The sequence below is a fragment of the Chelmon rostratus genome, chromosome 9 (assembly GCF_017976325.1).
Source record: "Chelmon rostratus isolate fCheRos1 chromosome 9, fCheRos1.pri, whole genome shotgun sequence".
NCBI classification, from domain to species: domain Eukaryota; kingdom Metazoa; phylum Chordata; class Actinopteri; order Chaetodontiformes; family Chaetodontidae; genus Chelmon; species Chelmon rostratus.
This window is the reverse complement of record NC_055666.1, coordinates 23,811,861-23,836,717: the sequence shown is the minus strand read 5'-3', so window position 1 is coordinate 23,836,717 and position 24,857 is coordinate 23,811,861. Positions and strand designations below refer to the sequence as shown.

The 24,857-nt window shown below is 39.1% G+C and overlaps 1 protein-coding gene across 1 annotated transcript in view; it reads right to left on the bottom strand.

Annotated features, from left to right (window-relative positions):
• prom1a (prominin 1a) overlaps positions 1–24,857 on the bottom strand; it is a 77,268-nt gene that overhangs the window by 25,524 nt on the left and 26,887 nt on the right. Inside the window, exons 3-6 of the mRNA XM_041943777.1 lie at positions 24,383–24,409; positions 18,607–18,812; positions 975–1,095; positions 108–171 (exon numbers count right to left, since the gene is read on the bottom strand). Coding sequence (XP_041799711.1) covers positions 108–171; positions 975–1,095; positions 18,607–18,812; positions 24,383–24,409 — 418 coding nt within the window. The remainder of the gene's footprint in view (positions 1–107; positions 172–974; positions 1,096–18,606; positions 18,813–24,382; positions 24,410–24,857) is intronic.

Sequence of the window (24,857 nt, the reverse complement as noted above, 5' to 3'; positions counted from 1 at the left end):
ACAGTAAATTCAGATAATAAGCGTGATATACAACCAAGAACAAGAACTCAGTGAATCGTTTCTGTCCACTTAATTCACTATCAGAGGCACAGAGGAGGTCTACTTACTATCTAGGTCATAGATGACTTTGTTCTTGGCTGTGGCGTACTGGGATATTAGGTAATCAATTTGCTGCAAACAGGAAACACAACAGAGCAGAGCAGAGTCTTACAAATGGAAGCAGAAGAATATGATTTCATTACTCTCGTCATGGAATCCAACAAGAACTCTGAGGTACAGCATGTATTTCAGTTTCATTCTTTTATAAAGCAGGTCTTCATAAACTTATGGTTAAAAAACTGAAGAGGTTGTCAGATATTTGTTCTCAAAACACTGCCATTTTAACACGCACAAGTAAAGTGAGAGAAGCCAGAGCTCCTGAAATGTCATGAAATTATTCAAAAAGCAAATTTGTTGCTGTCACATGCACAAAAAGTGAGAAAATTAATCTCCTTTCCCACCTTAAAAGGATTACATAATTTAGGAATAACTAGAAACAGTGACAGTCTGACACAGAAAAAGCACACACAATGGTTTATACATTTGCCTTTTACTGTAATACCTGAGATACCAAAAGCAATTCTTATTTGAGTGAATTTGAAATTTGGGCTTTTTATTCAACCATAGCCAAACACTATTTCATGCTTTACCCAGATTAGTTTTCTTGCAAAGACTTTCCATAACTAGTAGCTGTACTTTCACATAATCAGCAAACCAACTGCTGTCCCAATTGGTGGTTGTTATAGAATGTCATTTGTAGGATTGTTACACAATATGCAGTAATGATCATGTTTGTACTGACCGCACACATTGTGAATTTCTCTTTCTGCTTTCATAACATGGTATAATATTGTGATGGAGCCACAGGGCACAAAGCAGAGTGATAATGCTTCATTGCATCTTCTATAGAATATACTATAGAATAACTGACTCACCATTGGTGTGTCATTAGCGAAGGTGTGCAGGTCCCTCATGTTGCTGTTGACCAATCTCCGTATGTTCTTCACCTGGGAGCTCAGATTCTGATTGGCAGCATATGCGCACAGTACTCCGATCCTAAACAAATGACAAACACAAACACTGTGACCTCTCCATCTTCACATGCTACTGAATGACCCTGCTGCTCCCACATCAGTCAACAGTTTAGCCCAGGGGTGTGTTCTACAGAAGAGGGTGATAACATGCCATCAACAGTAGGGGTCAGTGTGCACCACCACATTTTCTTTCACACAACTTCCACTGAGTGCACCTGTAGAATGAGCTTTATGTCCCTGACAGCCAGCATTACACAAAACAGATCTTGTAATCACAGTTTTGTGTGATTATCAAACCAGGAATATTATCTTCTGTCCTTTCAAAATGAATTTAAATTGTTGATGGCATAAAAATTTACGTTTCTTTTAAGCCAAGCATATTTCTAATGGAGTGGAAAACAGCACGTTGAAAGCGAATGGGTGGTTGGTTGTAGACTGTATTTTCTGCATTGTTAAGATAATAAAAGATGAATTTTAGGAGGAGATCTTATTTTCCAAGTAATTTGGAAATCAACTCACCACAGGAAAGTGTGTCTACATTAAGCTCTGAGGCCCTATCTGTATAATCTGAGGTCCCTCGGTTGTAAACATATTCAAATTAAATGTGAAAACACAGAATAGCATGAAGCCATTAAAGTGAGTTTCTCGCATACTTCAAACAGACCTGAGTAGCTTGGCACAAGGCTTAATTAGCTCAAGCAACATCAAGGGAAAGACAGCCCATAATATTAAGCTGTTTCCATGACTCACTCTCATCCCAGCTGAATTTACAGTTCAGCACCTCGCAGTAGTACTATGCGTCTTAAGTGTGTGCATGTATGCTTTTATTACTGCGTGGATGTGTGCAAATGAGCATGGTTAGTGTTCATGGGGTGATTAACTTCAGAACAGATGGTAACTTCTGTACGATGGATTGTGAAAAATCTAAACTCTGACAGCACAGTTGTATAACATAGTGAATCTCCTTTAAAGAAATGCCTCAGTGGAATAAGCAGCTTTATGAATGATGTAAGATGAGTCGCAGAGAGAAGTAACAAAAGGACTGACTCAGAGGCTACTGGGAAGGTTTAGATCAATGGAGATGAATCAGGTTGTGACTCACTGTACAATAAGGCAGATGTTTCTGTATCTGGGTCTGTGTTTCTGTGTAGGTATGCACAACAACTTGTGTGTATGTATGTTACTGCAGTGTGTGCAAAGTGAGGTTATGCCCCATTCATTGTCTTATTGTTAATGTACGAACAAGGTTGTGTGGGTGTGTGTAGTTCATCTTTACAGCTGTGTGATCAGCAGCGCTGCTGCAGAAGTCTCTCTTTGTGGATATAATCCTGTTAATCCAATCTCTCATAACCTGCATTATGCTTTTGACGTTTTGTCACATTAGGGATTGTACAGTGTTTTTATTCAATGAATGTGCAAAATATTAAACACTACTTTCATGAAGTACACTGATAAGAGTCAATATTCCTAAAAGAGTTCCCCCAACAGTGTAAATACAATGTAGATTTGACTAGGTCTTATAATTATTCTGTCAATTAATTTAAGGCCATCTTAAGGACTGACATTTCCGAGGTGACATATTTGAATTGTATCTTAATATTGATGTTGCAATCCTACAAAAACAGAGAAAATCAACTAATCCTCACATTTGTGAAGATGGAACCATTTAATGTTTGGCATTTGTGCTTTATGAATGACTTGAACGATTGTATCGCATACTAAACTGAAATGTCTCCGAACACATTCCAGTCAATACCGCATAAAAATCAATGTGTAATGGCTAAAAACTTGCTGGAGATAGCTAATCAATCACAGCTAATCAATCTCACTGAACAATTAGCCACCATTAGTTTTTTTCAGTGTTGTTTACCCTCACTTGATAAAGCTTTTGCCGTTTTGACCATTTTTGAAATTATAATTTTTGGTGTTCAAAGACAGTCAACGACAGCTGCAGAAGAGCATTATATAGGCATGCTGTCAAAAAGTCAAACTTATAAGACTGAGTGAAGAGTGAATTCAGTTCTTTATTTCATTAAAGGTGCAGCTGAGGTCAAAACCTGAATGCCAAGGAATCTAATACAATTCTTGTTGAAAAATGTTTGGAACATATCAAATGTGTTTGCGGTTTGTAGCTAACAGGCTTTAACATGCACAACCAGTGGTGTAACCCTCGACGAACGAATAGGATCATGCTCTGTCCTTGGGAGAGAAACTTTTCATCTGTGTAGCGTCAAGCTGCGTCTCGTCTGGAGGAATTGTGATGATGTTTGCCATAAAAAGTGAGTAGGCCGACAGAGTAAACGCTGTCATCGTACAAGTGGAGACTTAATGAGAAAGTAGGCCAAACAACTACGCTGGGACACAGTGAAGTAGAGCTATCCAGAACCAGGAGAAGATTCAAAATGGCCACTTCTGTAACAAAAGCCTTTTGTCGAGCACATCCCTGCCCTCTCTCTCTCTCTCTGTCACACACAGACACACACAGTACACAATTCCACACACATGCTGTCCCTTTCTCTTTTACATACACAAATTCACAAACAGCACCTTCCCTCTTGCTGTCTCTGGGTGTTTGTCTTTATCCCCAAAGCCCATACTTTCCTCTCTTCTGTTTCTCAAGCCCTCTCTCACTTGACTTTCTGCTCCGACTCATCTGTTTTCATCAACAGTATGCCTCTGTCACTACACCTCTGTTTCTCACTCTCTCTTGCTCACACTTTTTATTGTTTCCCTCTCTCAATATTCTATCTTGCAGGCACATGTTTTATTCTCATTTTCCTATAGCACCCACTTTCTTCTTTTTTCTCTTCCCCTGTCTCCTCTTTTGCCCTCAGTTCCCTCTTTCTTTTCTCCCTCTCTCCCGATAGCCACCTCACTCTCTTTTTCTTTGTCTCTCGCTCACTCCCTCTCCCTGCCGTTGTCCAGCAAGGTCACTGGAATCTGCAGCCAAACAAAGACTCTTTGAGAAAGACGCCAAGCGCTTTCCAGCGAGCTGTGTACTACATGACCTTCCACCTTTACTTCAGCAGAATCAAGTCTGGTTTGGTGCGACTTCGGTAGTCTTGTTCATTTAACAGTATAGGGTTGTTATTTGAAAAGTGATGAAGTGAAATCAGGAGATAAAAGAATGCACATTTGTGTAGCATGAATACAAAATGATCAAACAAATAACAAACTCTGGATGACAAGAAGGGCATACCAGAGCTGAATAACAGATTCTGTCAAGTGAATTTATGTGAGAAAACCCATTTTGTCACAGATGCTTGCAATGTCTGAATCAAGGCAACAGGAAAGATGTCAGCCTCTGCCAGTAAAGATGCAGTCCCCCTGTAGTGCCACCTTCATTTCACTTGATTAATTACTGCTGCCTTTTTTTAACCACAAAAATATTCCAGTCCATTCAGGTGAATAGCTTTTTATAAGCTATGCCAAACCCTATTCATTTTGCACGACATCAGTGAAGAGAAGATTTAAGTAAGAGGGTGTGAGGTTCAGGTTTTATACAATATAAAGTTGCATTTTATAAATTTTAAGCCACCAAGTTATAAATACTGACAGACTGCATGTCCTTCATGTTACTTTCCTCTAAATTAATTACTGGCAAAAAAAAGTAGTGCTACGACTATGGCATAATACTGCAACTCTCGAGTTTGAACTTTTGTATACAAATACTTTTGATTTACTTAACCATTGTGTACAAAATATTGGATAGTAATTTTCAGGTAGTAGTTGCTCTTTAAATTGCCCATTGGCCTTTAAAATGCTATTTATCAATTCACTGTGTGATAATGAGTTCTGTTGTGCTGCATCATCACATTTCCCTCTTGTCAGCAACTCCTGAAGTGACCCGCTAGCTCAAACTGTGGCTAATGACTGCATGGCCGTATGGCTGCTTGTTGATAGTGTGTCTCTTATTGACCACGGGGGACAATTCAAACACAGTGGGAGGAAGATTTACCTCTAGCAACTTTAAAAAAAAGGGGCTGTAATTCCCTTTTGAGCGAAAGCCAAATGACACTTGAAACTCTCCCTCAGGGTGGAAACCCCACAACAGCAGATGAAGAAGAGCATGGAAAAAGTGCAGTGCCCCAGTATCTAGGCCACTACTGGGGGCTGGGTGGTGAGTGTTACATGGTCTGGTGGCTCCATAGCTTTTACAAACTCCAACAATGGCCTGCATTCAGTGTGATTATAGTTGTGAGGCTGGGACAGTCGCCTTCCAGCCCCTCCCTGCTTTGACACTGCTGGAACTGGACTTCTGTTATCTTATTTCTCAATACAAAATTGATAATTGTAGCCATTGTGATAATTCTAAAACAATTAATATGGCTAACAAAATGGTGCTGTGCATATAGTGCTATAATTTCTATTGAAGTATAATTTTTAGACCTACAGTGTACAATGGAATCAAACAAGGCATGTAAAGTGTACAAATGAGCAATCAGCGTGCATTATTCAACAATAAATGATTGACCTGGGCCTTATTAACAACATTAGATTCACATCTGACCGTGGAACCTGTGTGGTATTTTTTAGTCTTTTTTGTGCCAGCCTGACCTCAGTGACCTGTATTCAAAAGCTCGAGAGAACAGACAGAGACAACATAGCAGCTTGTTTTGCATGTTTGTGGGACAATAAATCAAACAACTCACGAGTCACACACATCGTTTAATGGACAGAGATCACAGCAGTGGCTGGTAGCCACCATTTTAACCCATTTTAGTCACTGTTTCAACTTCATAAAGCCAATATTTTGCTAGGTTTTTTAACAGTATTTCATTCACTAATAAATAGTCCCATCAATTGCTATATTCAATTAGTCTGTTATATTTAATTCAGTTAAGTCTCTGGTTAGCTTGTTTTTATTCCAGTTATTCTCTCAACTAGCCGTTGTTATATCCATTCTTCACATATTCATCAACGGTTTTATTTGTCTTGGCAGAGCTTGCCAGGGCACAGTCTGAACCTGGCTTCCCAGTGCAGTATTGTGTCTGATGAAGACTTTAGCCATTGAATACTTAAACTTTCTGTCTGCAGGCGTTTGCTCTTTGCTCTAGGCACGATAACCCTTTATAGAAAGTGCTACTTTTTTCAGTTTTTGTTTCACCCATAAGGACATTGTGCAAGTTGCTGTCTGTTTCATCTAGCGATTGGCTGCAGTAGTTGGGAGACAATGGTCCATTAATTCCACAGTAAACAGTCCAGGAATGATATGAATACTAAACTCTAAGCCAAACAGCCTGTAGGTCAGTTGTGCAAACAGCCACTGAAGGTCAATGAAATACAGTAGTTTTTTAAAAACTTGAGGGTGGCCAAAAGACACAAAACGTCCTCTTAAAGTATATGCAACTTTCATCCAGGCAGAAGAAGCAGCGTAATAATTGGTTTCATAGCTGGAAGCATTGTTATACATTACACTGGTTGCACTGATTTTGGTAAAATATGACCCTTTTATGTTCATAAGTGACAAAAAATAAATAGGTTTTGAAGCAGTGCCTCAACTGGAAAATCACTGCCTACAATCCCTAAAAATGGTTGTGGCTAAAGTCAGTCTGAGCCAAGCTCCAACCTCCAGGGATGAAAAATAATGCCGACACCAAGTGCCAAAAACTGCAGTTCCTTGAATGGCCACTGGAGGCTGGCTCCAAAAGATAGTCAGTCCTCACAGACTTTCATATTAAAATGTCTAACTTTACAGCAGAATTAACATGTTTACAGCCTGGTACCAAAAACAGTTTTAATCTCTATTGCTTATTTCCTTGTCCATGACAACTGTGTGGGGAGTGAATTTTTATATAACTCACTTGTTTAAGTTAAGTAATGCGTGATTATGGGTGTGACAGCTAGCCACTAGGTTTCCTAAACCAGGCTTTGTTCCGCCCAGCTGGATGTTGACTCCACCAAACTGGACTCTAGTCACGCACTGCCAACATGGCGATGGCTGGAGCCACTGTCACAGAGCTTCTCAATGACTCTACAGAAACCAATGGGTTTAGTGTCACAGAAACTACATCCATGGTTTTTTCAGTTTATGGTTTGAGCACCTAATTAAGGCACTTGCCTCCTATATAAATTGGCTGTGCATCTCAGTTTCTAAAGGTTAAGTATAAATTAGAGGATTTGGAGACCATCATTCAACTACAGTCTTCAGGCTCAAACAAATGGAACACTAAGCATCTGCTCTGCTGATGTGTTTGTAAAACAATCACTGAAGTACCAACCTGTCTGTAATTTGTGAAGCAGCGAGGCAGACAGCTTTTTTTCCAGGAGGATATCAGACACAGAAGGTGATGGTGTAACATATTAGTTCTGCTCAGGAAACCATCTCTGGATAGATTAAGGTTATAAAAATAATTAACCTTTAAAGCAAATATTAATAATGTGATTTAAGAATAAATGTCAGCTGTCCAAAAGAAAACAACTTATGTCAAAGAATGACTGCTGAAGCAGTTCAAAGAGCAGGTAATTTACTCAGTAAACAGCACTTTCATAACAAGTTTTTGCACTCTATTAAGCCTTGGCCAATCAAACATGCGCTTTGAATGGATTCTGCTATGAGTTGCATCTCATTATTTAACTACAAGGGCTCAGGAGAAGCACTTGAAGTTTAAAACTTTCTTTAGTGTCAGTACTCAAAGTTTTTTCCCTCAGGGAGCCAGGAATTCTGAAAAGTTAGAAACTTGCTGAATCACAGTGATTGGTTTTAATTGTGTAGTCCTTTGCGATTAAGTTGGCTCAGCATGGAGCAAACACTACCCAGGGGCCAGATGCATAAAACTATGTAGATTCATGACTAAAAGTCTGTGTACACACAGAGACAAAAATATGCACAGGCATGCTTTTTTGTTGGATTTATAAAGCGTTGTGAATCGATACATTGATGTGTTGGATTGGCGAGGTTCTCCAGCAGCACCAGATCGGCTGTCAACATGTGCAACTGTGGCTATTTAATTTAAATTTATTTATTTATAAAACTCATATTGAAACAGACTTTACAAAGTGCTTCACAATTCAGGATAACAAAAATGCAATTTAAAAAAATCCATGAAATTGGCAAACAGTGGTCGCAAGTCTAGAAAAGCGCTATATAAATACAGTCCATTTACAATATATCTCAGCATTTCATTTATTTTTAAATGAAATTATTATACTGTATTTAAAGTTTAGATTTTTTTTAAATATAAACTTAAAGTCTCACAGGTCAAGGTGAGGACCTGAACACAAGCTGGAGACAGAACGTTCACTGTCTGCATAACAGCCTCATCCTCCATGAGAAAAGTACAGTTAAAAAATCCACAGACCAAACAGAACAATGGACAAACGTCAGAATGAAGAAAACACTGAATTTGTCAAACATAAGCCCATTAAGTATGTATAATTGTTAAAAATTATATATAAAAAAATACACAATAGAGACAGAGAATTGGATATTTCCTAAATACATCAGGAAAACTCATCTGTCACTCAATATTCACAGTAAATAATCTTCTCAAAATTGATCAGAATAGCTTGTTTTACACAAACATCCTCATTGCATATTCTTCTGTTATAAAAATCTGTTTGTGTGTGGGGAATTAGGTATGCATAGTTTTTCTGCATACACATTGTTTATACATCTGGCCCCATGTCTGGGAATTATTTTATTATTTCTTGCTGGGTCTGCAGCATCTGTGTTCAGAATGATTGGAATCAATGTTATCCAAGAAGGTTTGGATTAAAGTAACACCACAGCAAACCCATCTACACAGGCATGTAAAATGCAAATACACCTGCATGCAAATGCACAACCCCATGATGATACAGATTATGTTCATTCTTTGTCTTCCAAATGAACTGCAATGTGGTTTTTAGGGAGGAGCAACAGCTCAACACTCTCAACATACGAGCTATGTGACTTCTGTTTTCAATTCCTGACTTGTAAATGTCACTGCACTGTGTGCAAGTTTGTGTAACTTTTTCTATCACAGTTTGGCTGGCATCAAATGTAGATGTGATTGTAGTATGTGCTTTTGACCTTATGCAGCCTGCTCATTTTTTCTTTCTTCCATTTCCTCTTCCATTTCTTAACTTCCAGTAGCCATTGATGTACATGGTGTAGCCTGCTATATACATTCCTCAAAGTTAAAAATACTCACCCACATTCATGAGGAGCCCATATGGCCTGACACCACCACATCAACTGCAGATATTGGATTTAAGAAAATCATCTTTGGGCAAATTACCTACGGCTTTACTTCACCCGTCTTACTTTTCAGGTGATGATACATGATATTTAGTTTTTTACATTATTTGTACTCTTCATAAAATGTCACTAAACTAGCAACATTTTCAGTTTTAACTGTTGATATCGCAGAGGAGAGCCTCCGTGTTGCTGAGAAACATAAGGTTGTATCTGTGTGGACATGAGCATCCACTCTAGAAAGATAATTCCCAAAGGTAATTTCTAAAGCGAACAGAACTACCAGCACAGAAGCAAAGGAGAAGAACAAATTTAAAAACATTGACACAAAGAAATGAAAGATGGCTCTATCTGCATTAGAAATGCTGCTATTTCTGGATTATAAATCCCCCTAGCCAGTCCTCGCTGAGATAGACAGCAACTCTTAGCTGTAGACGACATCTTCGAGCCCTGCAGCTTTGCCCTCTCTCTCCCCGGTGCAACAACGTGCCATATCATCACCGCTATGACACAAATGTCTTCAATGAATAAAAAAAAAAAAATAGCCTGACCAAGGTGTGAACATCAATTTGTTTTGCTCTGTTAAATTGCTGTTAGACTACTTGTGTGTTGACTTGTAATGTGGACACTACAGTACAAGAACATACTGACCAGAAAAGACCCCAGGATGAGGTTAAAATCTGATTAGTAAAAAATAAAGTGGAGTCCAGCTATAAACCAGAAATGAGGAAGAATTAGAATGATTAGTGAGAGCGAGGTCTCTTCAGGTGATGTAATAAATTATGGGATGCACAGCAGATTCTGACATCAGCCTCTCCAGTTAATTAACTAGGCAGTGGTTTGTGTAAAGCACCCATTGTGTGTTGTCTGTGTGCCAGGCAGTGATCATGTACTTGGGCATTATGACATGTGGACTGACACAGAAAGTGAGACGTGCTCACTTAAGTTTATTAGTGGAAATTCAATATACAACTAGGGACAACAAACAATAACAAAACAAAAACAATAAAACAATATTAATCCTAATAGTAAATATTAAGGCTTCAGGCACAATGAGAAAGAACGGAGCTAAGAGATTGTGAAAATGTTTTGTCTCAGCAATGTCTGATGTTGTTCACATTGATGGCAGTTTCCAGTAGGCGGGATTAAGAATCATCTTTCTATGCCAGAGCCAGAAAGATTGTGACAGAAAAATGGCCACAAAGATGTAAGGCGACATCAGAATTAACAGCTCTTCAATCTGCATATATCTTCTATCTCCATGAATGTTAACTGCTTCTAGCAACCTCACTGCTAACCACTTCTGTACTGACTGAACATAACACAGACGAGATGGTTAGATAGCACACTATGGATTGATTAGCAACTTCTTCACTTCTCCCACTTGCAACATTAAAAGACATCTGTAAAACTTTACACAGACGTGTTCTAAAATAAATTAATAATTGTTGTGTCATGACGAAGATCAAGTAAAAAACAAAATCCAAGCGAAACCCTTTACATAATCTCAATTAACACTTTCCACGCTTGTGATCGCTCCCTGGCAAATACTGACCTTTGCAATAAAGAGGAGTTTGGCATGAACATGAGCTTGAGACCATACTTATGGAAATAAGAAATGTCTGAGAGGTCAACAAACAACTCCAATAAATTAAGGATGAGATGAGTAAAACCAAAATAAAACCGGACAGAGCCAAATACTGCATAAGGAGCACAGGGAAGCAGCCACAATCAGCCTGATCTCCTGAATATTAATTATTCAGGAACTCAGAGGACTGAGTTTTTGAAAGGGTTTCAAAGCTAAGAGCTCCACACAGAGAATTATTCTACGGATGATAAAGTAACTCTAAGTCATTTCCACCTACTCATTGTAACTTCTGGAATCATAAGTAATGAATGTAAATACTGTACATAAATTCTCTTTTCTGTGCTTCCACGCTAAACTTAATGAAACTGTCCACACCACATGTTAAGATAATCAGCTTTTGCATTGCTGCTGCCCATTTTCCCCACAAACACTTTGAGTTAAGTTTTCCAAAGCTCTGGAAATGAATTCCCCTTGAGGACCTCCCAGTGACATTTAGTCAGACAGTGACATCTTCATAGCCATTGTGGCTTCTTTTATGACAGAGTGAACTTAATGCTCATCACACTATAAATGAATCCCCTAAAAATAGTCTTGCATGTGATGATTCCCCAGGCATGCTGTGAGCTGAGCGATGTGTGGGTTACAGGGGTTAGAGGATGTGTGAGAGAGTGTTTGGTTGTTTGTGTCTAAGAGTGACTAATTGTGCCCCTTGTTTTTGTGCGTGTGTCTGAGAGGGATTGTGCTCATACATTTGTGTCAGCAGTAAGGAGGGGATGGTGAGACGGTTCACTGCAAATACTGGTTAGCTGCAATCAAAAACCTTGTTCAGTGAAGTATTACATATCATTTGGGGATTATTCGAAGCTATTAAAGGGTACTTGAACAAGAATGTTACAGAAGTTTAGGAAATGCCAGGCAAATTTACCTCTGTGCCACAATTTAAAGAGAAGTGAAAGCTGGAAGTAATTCTAGTGCTCTTTAGTGATCTAACTTTAGCTTTACAGAGACTAAAAAGTATTGCCAGACATAATTCATATCCCAAGACGTGTATATTGGGTCTCATGACAAATCAAATACATGTATGTGAAGGAGTGTGTGCACAGATATTTGGCATGCCTTGTTTTATTTGTCTGTAGTACTGTATACAAGTGTTTGTGTACCGCACCGAATACACGCTGGTGCGTACCTTGAGCTCCTCGGGCAGAGGCCTTTTGTTTGTTCCAGAGGCTTGCTGAAAACTAAATGGGACAGAGCATTTGCTGTCAATTGGAACAATCTGCCCGAGGAAGTCCGATCAGCCGAGTCTGTGATCTTTGTTGTCTTTTTGAAGCACCGTAACAAGGATTTTTTTTTTTTTTTTTAAAGTGCTCACTAAATAACGATATTTTTTATTCTTAGGCTTATTGTTGTCTGTAGGCTGTGGCTGTTGAGCTCCTGCTGATGTCCCTTCAGCACTCTGTGCTCCAATAAAAAGTGGACCAGTGATGAAAATTTGTTTCTACTCATTAATTGGGTCACTTTATTAATAATTCAGCACAATTCAGTGCTAATGTCTCCTGTCACATAAATAAGAGTGGAGCTACTGTGAGCCTTGCATTAACTGAGAGGGGTTTTTTTTCTTTTTCTTTTTTTCCTGAAAGCCCAACCTCTGTATATTATACAAAGCCAAACACACTGAAAACAGTAGCAGCTATTATTTGTATTAAGGGCAGAAGTCTACACTCTGGTTTTGCTCTTGAGGTTTATGTATTGACATGATGGGATACCACTCACCTGTCTATTACCTCTACAGAGGTGAACCTCCAATACCAAGAGGAAAACAAAAATATCTTCTCTCAGTCAGTTGTCTGTTGACATTGAAATGTGATCAGAAATTAAATTTACAGACATGCATATTTGTTAAAACATAGTTTAAGAGGGGAAGCACTGTCCTGAAAACAGCCTCAAGGCATTTAGACACCTGGTCCTATTTCAAGGCAGAATGTTTTTAGCCTGATTAAAAACACAGTAGGACTTCAAAGGATATTCTGGTTGTCTGTGGACAGTTGTGTAAAACTGTTTTTATTGTATTACATGTTTAATTCAGAATATGCTGCACAACGCCTTAGAGAGTATTGCATCACGTTGCGTCTCTTCTCTTTTGCTTTATGTAAACATGTGTCCTGAATTTGTTTGTGCAGCTCTTCACCGTTCTAGCACAGTTTTCCTTGATTTTATTGTTCCACGAAGGCACATGAGTGTTGTGTGCTGTGTGTTGGACACTCAGCAGGACAGTAACATTATGTACATAACCTTTAGAATCCCCGTATTCTAAAACACAAGGAGGACATTTTGGAATTTGGAGACCCAATAATATATTATGGGGATATCAATCAAAATTCTGTATTGTCATATTTATCTTAATATTTTTTAGAATTGTAGGTAGTGTTGTAATAAAGAACAACAGGAGACTTTAGGAGTGAGAGACGTGCAAAAACCAGCCACACTTGAGCCAAGGAAGATGTGGTATGAATGTTCAGTTCACTGTCGCCTACATTATCATTAATTAGACCCAATATGATTAGCATGAATTACGAAGCCCATAATGTTGGGACCTTTTGTGTTAATAGTGTTGGACACCCAGCGACTGAAATAGACTGCTGAAATGCATGCTGGGTAACAACACGAGGCAGGGGTCGTTCACATGGCCGGAACAGAGGGAAGGATTTTATATCTGCCATTTTATCACTATAAATCCATGCAGGGGTTTTGTGGAATCAGAGCTGATTAGTAGAGTCTGAAATAGCTCCTGCTGTTCTTTTAATAATGTGCAGTGTGGCCTTTCAATAGCTGGCAGGCGTAGTGCAACATGCCGTTTTACTACGCGGTACATGCATTTATGCATGAGCAAAGACATGATACGTTAATAACAAACAAACACACAGGGGCTGGTGTGCAGACAGATGTAACCACTGATAGGCTGTTGTGCAACAAAACCTCCACAGCACAGTTCATCACATTTACATGAGGATTAACAGAAAACAATATTGAGATTTGATCTCTTTTTGTTCGTAGAGAAGTTACATGGACAGTCTGCCAAGGTTGTGCACAGGAAAAACTTTTTACTTTTGTTTATAATTTTTTTTCTAATGGGAATATCATCACACTAATCAATTAAACTCATTACAAACCCATTCGGTAGAGCCAAGCATTTTTCAAATTCTCCTAAAATGTATTTTAAATCGTTGGGTGTTTTAAATAGTGGAGATCCCAAAGTTTCCAAAGATACCAAATACGTCAAGACGGATTTTTGATCAAATATATATCGATGTTTAAAGACATGCAGAATATTTCCAGTTGATAGAACAGTGCAGCCATAAAAGATTTGAGTTTGAGTATTTCACTGTTCATATGGTCAGACAGTGTGATGTATGAGGCTCTCGCCCACCTTCAAGCTACTTAGGAGGAAACAAAAGGGAAGCTCATGACAAACTGAAGCTCATGACCAAGCATGACTCCAAATGTATTCATGTGGTCCTTGATGCAGTGCTTGTTAAAATGCACCAAATAAAAAAACAAAGAATAAACATTTTGGGTAAGTTGGGTTATTTAAGAAATTATTGAGGTCAGTAATTCTAGCTTCATCAGACAAAATATGACGGTAACAAGGCTGCTGACATCATTCGTTTTTACCACATCATTACTAAGACCATTATAACAACTGTAGTTCATTTCACTCTAAATGTCTAATGGGATCTCATCCGTAATGCTAACACACTTCTCTTTGATTTTCCATGACTGCCAGCATGTATAGAAACACTGTTGTTTCTGAAATCTGAAATGTGCCAAGATTCATAGCTCTGAAAGAAATCCATGTAATGTAATTATATGGCACTGTAATTTGAGGATTGACAGTTAATGCAGCCCTGTTAATCAGTTTATGCTTATTTAGATTTCAAGATTCATTTACCTTATTTAACCTGGTGAAAGTGTTAATAACACAGTTGCAGTAATCAGAGTGTTGCATTAATCTGGTTCTGATGAAATTATTAGTGTTTATGTAAATGTCATGATTGAATCTACAAAATCTTCTCATCAGATGAATCCCAACAAAACTGAGCCAGCGTTCTGCCTCTAGTACACAACATTCAATAACAAACAGCGATACAGAATTAACTCTGCACTGAACTTCACATCTGCTGTTGTTTGGCAGATTTGATCCCGGCGTGACAGCAAGCTCGCCTGTGTTACTTACGCAGCACATTCGTAGCCAGAGCGTACGAGCAGGAGTGTGTGCATTTTCAACATGACTGGCATCTGTGTGAATCAAACCCCAAATGACTACAGCGCTACTCTAACCCAGTGAACATCAGTCATTCACGTTTACAACCACAGCCTTTTGGCAGATTCTCTGGGATCTGACCCTGCCACCTTCAGAGTAAAGGGCGGTGCAACAGTGAAATTTTCTTCTCTTACTCATCTTATTTCTTCCTATTTCCATGTAGTTCACTGTTACAGTTGATCCTGTGCTGTTGTGCTGTGCTGTGCTGATTATTTCACATAAATCCCATGTAAAATATTATGGTAACTTTAAGGTACACCTGAATAAGGCATTCACCATTAAGTCAGTGCTTTTTAGCATGCATATTAGTAGCATACTGGCTCCTTATTTGTCATTGTAAAGCACTTATTAATGCTTTATTCTGAATGATCTCTTTCAGTAACCTTCTAATTGCTGTTTATTGGTAACAGCCGATAATACTACTAGTATTCATGCTAATAAGCAAGCAGTTAATGGTGACTATATGCACCTTAATATAAAGTGTTGGTAGTATTATAACTACAAAACTAGTGCACAGATTCTTCCCAGACACCTGGGTACGTCTTAGTACCAAAGGGATGCTGTAATGCCTCTGCACTCCCTTGACTGTATAATGTACTACTGATCTGACTGCAGTATGTGAAAGTAGACCTATGGTTCTGTTAAGTACACTTATACACATCATCCTGTGCTGAACAGCTATGATATATGTACCAACTCTCAGACAGCTTAATTCCCCCTACTCTTGTCTACCTTGTGCTTGTTTGTTTTTTTCGTTCCGCCTGATACCAGTAACCCAGTGTGATTGTTCTTCAATACTACAGGATTCCCCAAAGTAGAAATCAGCCTCAGTGCCAGACTACAAACCCAGATATTTCTAACTTAAAGATTGTGAATGCAATGCTACATTGGTCTGTTGCTTCACGTGTTAGTTCTGAACACTATGAGTTCACTGTAAGAGGGGATTTATCTCTTTCTTAATCACCATGTTTCGGTTTAAGACCACCCAGCTGTTGTCAGTGGTGGTCATGCATTTGAAAAATTATATACAAAGGCCTTATGGGGTTTCAGGACAGGTGAAAGAATTAGTGTTATTTAGAGGCAACTATGAGTGCTCCTCGCTGTCTGTCACTGATGTACATCAATGTATTCACTGCAATCATGTTAGTAAGACTGGGTCTTACTAACAGGTTTTTATACTGTGCTTCTATACTTTGAGATCTAAATAGCTTGTGTACAGTAGGTCTAGTTAAAAGTTCTATATTGTCAGCTGTACCGTATGACCTAAGCTTCTATCACAGAATGTGCAGAATGTCCACGCTTGATAAACACAATTCTGTTTTTGGCATATTCACTCTACTATCTCATCCTCGGGCAATTTATTGTCTTCACCTTTAGCTGGGTGTCGTTTCGCCTTCTTAATCCGATTTTAACACGTCTTGGAAATAAATATCACCCCTGCCACTCGTCTGTGCCTCGCTGTCAGCTTTCTAGTGGTGGTAAAAAGCAGTGTGGGCCTGGGCTCGGTACTCATCCCTCTCCTGCCTGTAATTGCTTTATTAGGGACTCTGCAGCAGCTCTGCCTGGTAGCTGGGGAGATTTAATAAGAGCTCTGAGGATGCTCTCAGACTCTTGCGTCGCGGGCGCTAGGATATTGCTGTGGAATTTCTAATAACAGGGCTTCGTTCCAATGAAGACAGAAAGTCAAAGAACATCAAACTAAGCACACTCCTGGATCCCTTCAGTCTAGCACAAGAGGCAAACACAGCTCTCCCAAGCCTTTTGTACTGTGGCTACATCCCCAGCGGCTACAGCTTCTTCTACTGCTGAGACTATGAAACAGAGTGAAGAGAGTATTGAGTTTCCTGTTGTCCATTTTCTGAGCAATCAGTTTCAGCGAGGTGCTGGGCAGCCAGATGATGCAATAGGCTCAAGAAGTACAACTTAAAGCTTTATTCCCAACAACAGCCAAATCCTTCCTATTTTTCCATCATCATTTGCAATTATCACTGGAATCATATCACTTGCTGCACTATTTTTTTTCACTTGCATGAAAGGTGGCTCTCCGATATGAAGAAGTACTGCACCCCGAAAGCACTCTTAAGGATACATGTCAGTAAAAAAGAAAACAGTCTTTAAGGAGTTAGACAAATCAAGTGGGTAACTTTTTAAGGATCTGTTTCAATTCAAAATTACCATTTTGTGTTTCACTGTTGAGCTGCAAAGTGTTGGAGTGGTAACAAAAAGAGGGAATTTTGGATAAAAAAAAGGAGAACGTTAGAAGATTTGAGTCATGACCTTCTCCTACAGTTATGAGGCTACATAATGCTAACATCCTTGAATGCTTTAAAATGGCCTGAAGCATGTTTTCATGTATAAAAAGTCTATTATCCAGTGTAAAAATGAGCTGAACCCTGTCGAACAAGCACATAGTGGTTTCAGGGCTGATGATGACAATTTGGTTTGATTGGTATGACTGAAAATACAGGATCCAGTTTGTAAATAGAATAGCAACTACCTGTCGAAACGTTGTCAGACTAGGAAATCAACCTTTCCATCAGCAATAATTTCCCTTTCTGCAATTTCTGCATTTCAAATCTAAAATAGCTGGATGAAAGTAATAGCAGTTTAGTTTGACAGGGTCCAGGCTGAAAATAGCTGGAGGTACTATCTATTAAACCAATAGATTACAACAATGAATTACAGTTACTACAGTTTGAAATGTTTGCAATGTAGGAGTTAATTTTATTGGTAGACTCACTGCATTTCCCACTGGATAGAATCATCAGCTAAATGCTTAAAATGTGCATATAAAATGGGGAAATGACAGCTGGAGCAGTAATATAACAAACCCTGAAGGCAGATGCAGTAGGTATTCTAATTATTATACAAAAAAGGCAATGAGACTAGTGAGGTGAAAATGATTGCAGTGTATATTCAAGAGAAAATGGCAACCATTTGAAACATAGGATATATATAAATTATATTGTGGATTTGAGAGTAATCATCGATTTGTTAGTATTTTAGATATGTTGACATAAGGAATTCCCACCACAGTAAATGAAAGCATTCAGTTTGACTCCCCTGCAGATTATAATGACCACTGCTTAGAGAAGGGTGCTGCCACATACTGTAGTGTCTACAGTAGACTTTACTATATATAGCAAACAGCAGGGGGGATGGGTAAGGCTGATCTGACCGTGTTTGTGTGTGAAACAGACTCACAAGATGACCAGAGGTGGAAGTGTGTACATTGTTTTAACTGGAATATGTGTATATGTCCACAAATGCAACACTGTAGAGGAGTAACTTGCATTTAATTCCAGTGTGAGTGTGTGCAAACACACATAACTGGTATTAATTAAACATGCAAGTTTTACCAGAAAATACACATCTGCTTGCAACCTGATATCCCTGTGTTCTTCCATATCTGTGTCATGTGGGTGTGTGCATGTGTCATACTCACGTGATGACCAGTGAGGTGGAGAAGAGCAGTGTTCCCAGCAGGCCACGCCGGCAGTCCGCGTTCTTCCTCTGGCGTTGGTGCATCTCGCCACCGCAGTTGTCACAGCAGCGGCACATACAGAAGAAGAGGCCGACTATCGGCATCAGAACGGCGAACAGCAGGCCCACTGCCGCACATACTAGGAAGCCTATCTCGTAGTAGATGGCCTTGGGTGGAATGAAGGGAGAAATGCGATGAAGAACAAGGGATAAGTTATTTAGGAAACATAATGGAGAAAGGTGAACATGGGCATGGGATGAGCCGGGAAAAGGGGGACCAGAGGTGAAAATAGAGAAAAGAGATGAAACAACAAGAGGGGAGAATGGGATGGGGGTTGTTCAGAGAAAATAGGATTGAATCAGGGCGGGAGAGCAGATGAGTTGTGGAGCGAGGGAGAGAAGAAAGGATAGATAAATAGCGGCATACAGGAGAAAAAGGGAGGACACACACAAGGCAGAGGATAAAATGAGCAACAAATCTAAAAATATCCGGTAGTATCTCATCGCTGGAAATTCTCTCTCTACTCTCGGTCAAAAAGGGATTTGTGGGTAAACAATAAACACATTGTGCAACACTACTCACTGCTGGAGAATCCTTTTTTCTAATTCTTAAATACCACAAGCTAATTCAACAATTGACTCCCTAACTACATTAGTACACAACAGAAATACCAAAACTGTCTTTCTTAAAATGGGTGGGGCGACAATACTTTACTCACATACTACGCTGCAAGCTGGGAGACTGAGACAGTAAGCAAGTTTAAAGGTTTTTGTACATTCGTTTCCAACAAACGGCAAAATTTCCAATATGCACTGAGAGGATATTAACAAATGAAGGAAGGAAATACTGAAAGGAGTCAGAGCCATCCATGTAGCCCCATGGTGCAGTTTTTCCCTCTCTAATGAAGGGGGAAGACAGCATATCTGATGATGAAAAACCTACTTCAATGGGAATGGACTACAAGGCAGTTAGTGCACTGCAGAAAAACTTTATCGTAACAAGTACTTTAGACTTGTGTTGAGTCATAAAATCCAGAGTTTTCCTGAAACACGGTAACAAATCAGCCCCTTGGGTGAGATAACTACACCTGTTTCAGTGCAGTTCATCATTTTTAATAATTTAATTGCACCAAGTGTCAGTTTCAAAGAAATACCATGCGTCACTCGACTGGATCCAGTTTATGTCAGTTGACGAAATAAAGAAAACTCAAAGCGCAGGTGAAATTACCTCTTGGCAGTGGCAGATATTGGTTACTGTACTCAAGATATGATTGTAGTGTATATTGTTGCGTGAATATCTGACTACCCCAGCTTTACAGCTAAAACTGAAGAATTACATGGACTGTTTATGAAGTGAGAAATTTACAGCCAGTTCATTTGGTACACCCAGATAAAAACTATGCAGGCTAACATAACAGCCCTACATCCCACCTTCATGGAGGTTATAATAATTTGACCACACCTTTTATATCAGTAACAATAGACCAATATTTTAAAAAATAAATCATAATAAACATCATAAACTGCTGTTTGCACGGTTGCACTTCTTTTAAAATGTTGTATTTTACTTGATTTTCTGCATTTTATGCACTCTGTAACTTTATAACTATTATTCAGTGGTTCTATTTTCCACCTTATCTTAGGCATTGTCTTTATTTTCATCCTTATTCTATATATATCTTATTTTTTCAATTACTATGAAGTGGGCTTTATTCTCCATCAATTTCATTCAATTTTACGTGAAGCACTTTGTGCATATGATTTCTTTGTTTTAAAGCACTTCAGGCTGCATTTCTCATCTGAAAGTTGCTTTACAAATACATTTTATTATTATGAAATACAGCCTCCAAAATTAGTATAAAGATGAATCAACCCATTCCTAAAACAGTTTAATCTAAAATGAAGCATTATAACCTTCATGGTGGGAGAATTTATGATGTGACTGGAGTTGCTAACAAACTAATAACTGAGTGTATATTACCTTTAGGCTTTTGAAAAAAAATCTAAATCTGACGGGAATAACTGCAAAATGGATGGTTGACAGCTAAATTCTTCCATATTTTTTGAAGAAATATGGTTGTCACTTGTAAAATATGTACTTGTTCACATGCACTTGTAAAATACACACATACAATATCTGCAGTGAAGACTTAGGTTGCTATGTTTAGAGGGCAGATGTTAGGGTTAAACAGTTAATAGGAGGGTAAGGAAGTCAGAGAGCTAGTAAACAGTGGTAAGGACCAGTAAGATGAAAATGTCAGGGACTGGGCCTGTTAACACAGAAGTGACTGAGTGAAGGAATGCTGACTGTCATAGAAACATATAATTTTTATCTTATATGAAAAGTATCTAGTATTTCTGTATCTAGATGGTTTGACTGCACTGCATGAATTGGGATTGTGCTTTGGCTGTGAATAGTCAACTGTGAAATCTGCACATCACTCATCACAAAGCCTCAATATTTCTGGACTTTGATTGAGTATTAGAAATATTCAAGGTGACTCAACACGATTTTTTACAAATTCTCCCTGATATAAATTGCTGCTGTTGGCAGGTTCTCAGTAGAGCTTCCACCACCTCTTGTCATGTACCACAGTGCTCCCACTTAATCTGCCCCTATCTAAACCACACTCAGCACAGGCTTTGGAAATTGGCAAAATTGAATAGGGGATTGGTAATTCCCACACCGTATGTAACTTGTCACAATGATGTTCAATAGCTTCTCGTTATGAAAGGATCAAAGCGGGGCTGCTATCACTGCTCCTGAATGGACGAACTGCTCTCCCAGCTGATTCGCACTAATCTTAATCGCCCTCATAAGTCAATGACCCTGCCTTCTCCAGGGACCTACGGCTTTTGAATTTTAACATGCAGGCTGAAAAGAAATGGATTTTGAACTTCTCTGCGAGGAGTATTCTCCTCTGGTTCATTCGGAAATCTCTGCAAACATGGAAGACTCAGGCAGTATAATCCAACCTCCAAAAGCATGTGTTTGGACAATTTACAAGATGTGGAAAGAAAAATGTTTTCAGTCAAGCCCTTTCTGACTAGAAACATGGAGGACTTCAGGGTCCGTAGAACCAGAGAGAAAAAGATGGAATTAGAGTTTTGAAAATGTAGAGGCAAAGAAAAAGAAAAGAAAAGCGAGTCACTGTGAGTGTGTGTGTGTCCCATGTCATCTTATAGCACCAATGTCAACCCAGTTGTTGAGGACATTGTGCAAATCTGAACGCTTGCATTGTCATTCTGCTTCTGGGCTCTGCTTGTTATTGGATGAATCTACAAAAAAAAGGTCAAAACGTTTTGTTTTTTTTCCACCACCACTCTTAAGTGCCCGCAGCTCAAACTATTTTTGGACTATCGCTTTGTCTTGGCAAGTGCCCAAAAGAAGAAGGTGACCTTCCAATAAGGGCAAACTGGATGATGAGGTGGCAGCATGTCTGAGTGGTGAAGACAAGCAATTCTGTAGCTTTAATCAGATTTAATCAAAGCAGCAGCCACAAGGCCTGCAGAAGTGTCCTGGAGATGGTCCAAGCTGGTGTTACTCTAAACTGCTCATCGACCGTTAGCCAAAAGCCTGAGATGTAGACGCCATTGCGAATTAATCCTTTATTTGTGTTTGTGTCCTTTGTGTTTTTTTGTGCTTCCTATTTGGATTCAGGATTGTAGCTCAGATCCTGTTGCTTCATTGTAAATTGGATTGGGAGTGGATGAACATGCGCTGAATACACAAGAGAAACATGATATTCTCATGATCTCTTTATGATTTTCAAAGTAGCAAAAGTGAAGTGTAATTCTGCAAACATCAGCAAGCAGCAACAAGCCTTCATCACAACTGGAATACTTAAATCCACTGTGTGGAGGCTTTCATTTAATACGAGATTACACAAGGGCAGTTCACTGATTAGCTAACCTTCAACAACAAATGGTCTAAAATCAGGAAAATCGTCTTTTTAAGGCATGATTGGTCGACTTTCCATTTATTAGGCGGTGACCTACATGAGATGGTGAAGGTCAATGCATCTCCAGTATGAATGACATTGGATGATATTTCACTTTGGGCTATGTTGTCATTGGTTAGCATCATACTGGGACGGAGTGTGTTGGTGTCAGTTTTGACTTGAAATTACTGTTTCTGATTTGTAGTCATAAATACAATTTATTTAAAAAGTTCCACAGAATCAAGGTGAAAGTAAAGTGAAGGTTTTGTTGATGAGTGCATGAAAAAAAGAGAAATTGATTTGTCCTCATTGAAGTAAATAACATTTTGCAATTTGTAAATATTTGATGGTTGAGTGTGTTTTTTTTTTCAGTATTGGAATTTTAAATCACATATTTATGGAGGGACCGGAAAACTGATTACCTCCCTCTAATTACTTTAAAGCTGCATTCTGGGACTTTTACATAGAAATGAATATGACATTCAAGCCCTTGCCAATCACACAATGCTGATTAGGCCAATCACCACCAGGTAAATCTCTCTGTATTTCGCAGTATACTGGAGTTTTTAGATCTGTTGTCTGTGGTGACTTCACATGCTGGTGCACTGGTAGTGATGTGTTTTACATCAACCAGCAATCACTGGGCTGCAAGAGCTGAAAGGGGAGCAATTGCAGCAATGGAGTAGGATACAGCATCTAGGAGTATGGTGGAGCCTATGCAGTCGTAAGCATGTCGACAGTGTTTGTGTTATTACTCTCATTGCCAGAAGGGAGGAGTTCCACACTGCAGGTTTAATGGGACACACATGGGGTAGTTTGTTTGTTGTTGTTATTTCTTGAGTGAGGTAGATGTTTTATGAAACCCTGTGAAGCTGTAGCAGCATTGCACACTACGTGTCAGTGGTCCAGGTCAGTGTGTGGAGATTTATAGTAGTAAAAAGAGTTCTGCCAACGTCAGCACGCAGAAGATCAAGTGTGTGTGTGCGCAACACACACTCTTGTTTGGCTCATCATTGCTGTGGTTTGGGTGAATATCAGAGTAAATACTGCTGAGAAGCACATTAGATGCCTGACCAGAGCTATTCTGCTATTCTGTCTGAACATTTATATTTACACACTGGTATACATTTATTCAGCATCACTGCTTTATCATAAAAGATGATGATAGGAGAATGGATTTTTTGTGTATAACTGTGGCATTAAAACAGACTAATATTAAGACAATTTGAGTAGTAACAGTTGAGACCTTTTTGTATAACTTGCCAAATCGGATTGATGGCTTTGATGGGAATGTGCTGGTTTGTGTTACATACTGGTCTCCTAACAAGTCTTCAGCAGCCAAGCAGGAAAACAAAAGGTACAATTTCACAATAAGCATAGCATGGGAGAGCCAGGGCTATGACACTGGTGTAAAAGAATATTCCAAATGGTTTGTAAAAAGTATGAATTTCATTTCAGGGCACTAAAACTTGTCCTCTGTGATCCAGTCAGCATTGTTGCTCCTCCATGAAGCTGAAAGATCTAAATCAGGACATGTCTCAGATGAGACAGGAGGTACAGTTGTGGCCACGCTAACTTGGTGATTGCAAGGTGAATAGGATGGTTGGATGAGAGTCATAGAGCTGCACAACTAAGGAATATTCCAATCATCAAGATCTTGAAATAAACAAAAAATGTAGTAATATGTCAACTCGAGTGTATTTTTAGCCAGAATTGTGCAACCCTGGTGACTCGGGACAGTGGGGCATGATGAGACAGGGGATGGGTTTCACTGTAAGTCCAGTGTGCAGACTTTACCTGAAGGGTCAGCACTATGTTCTCTGGCTGAGGGAGACCAGAGCAGATCAGATGAAGAGGGCATGCAGAAGACAAAGGCAACGCAGCGTCAAAGAAAGAGCAAAGCCGCAAAACAAAAACATGTGGATGAAACAGAACTACAAAAAGAGAAATCAAAGAATTCAAAACATGCATGCATATCCACAGAGTTGCATATTGTAACACTGCACACAGATATATTCTCCCTTAATCAAGAAGAAGGTACAAAGTGAACTCTCTCTGTATTTCTTTTAGATCTCAGGGACTGTCAAAGAGCTAAAAAACGAATGCTTATGGAAGTGGTTCTGCATAAAAACTCTAATGATGTATCTCTCTCTAAATTCACGGGTTGTGCCAGAAGCAATTATCATTTTTTCTGGGGTGCTTGTAAAAAGATGGCCTTGCCTTGGCTTGTAAAAGCTATTAACACCTTGCTTCAGAGAAGTTCCGGACTACA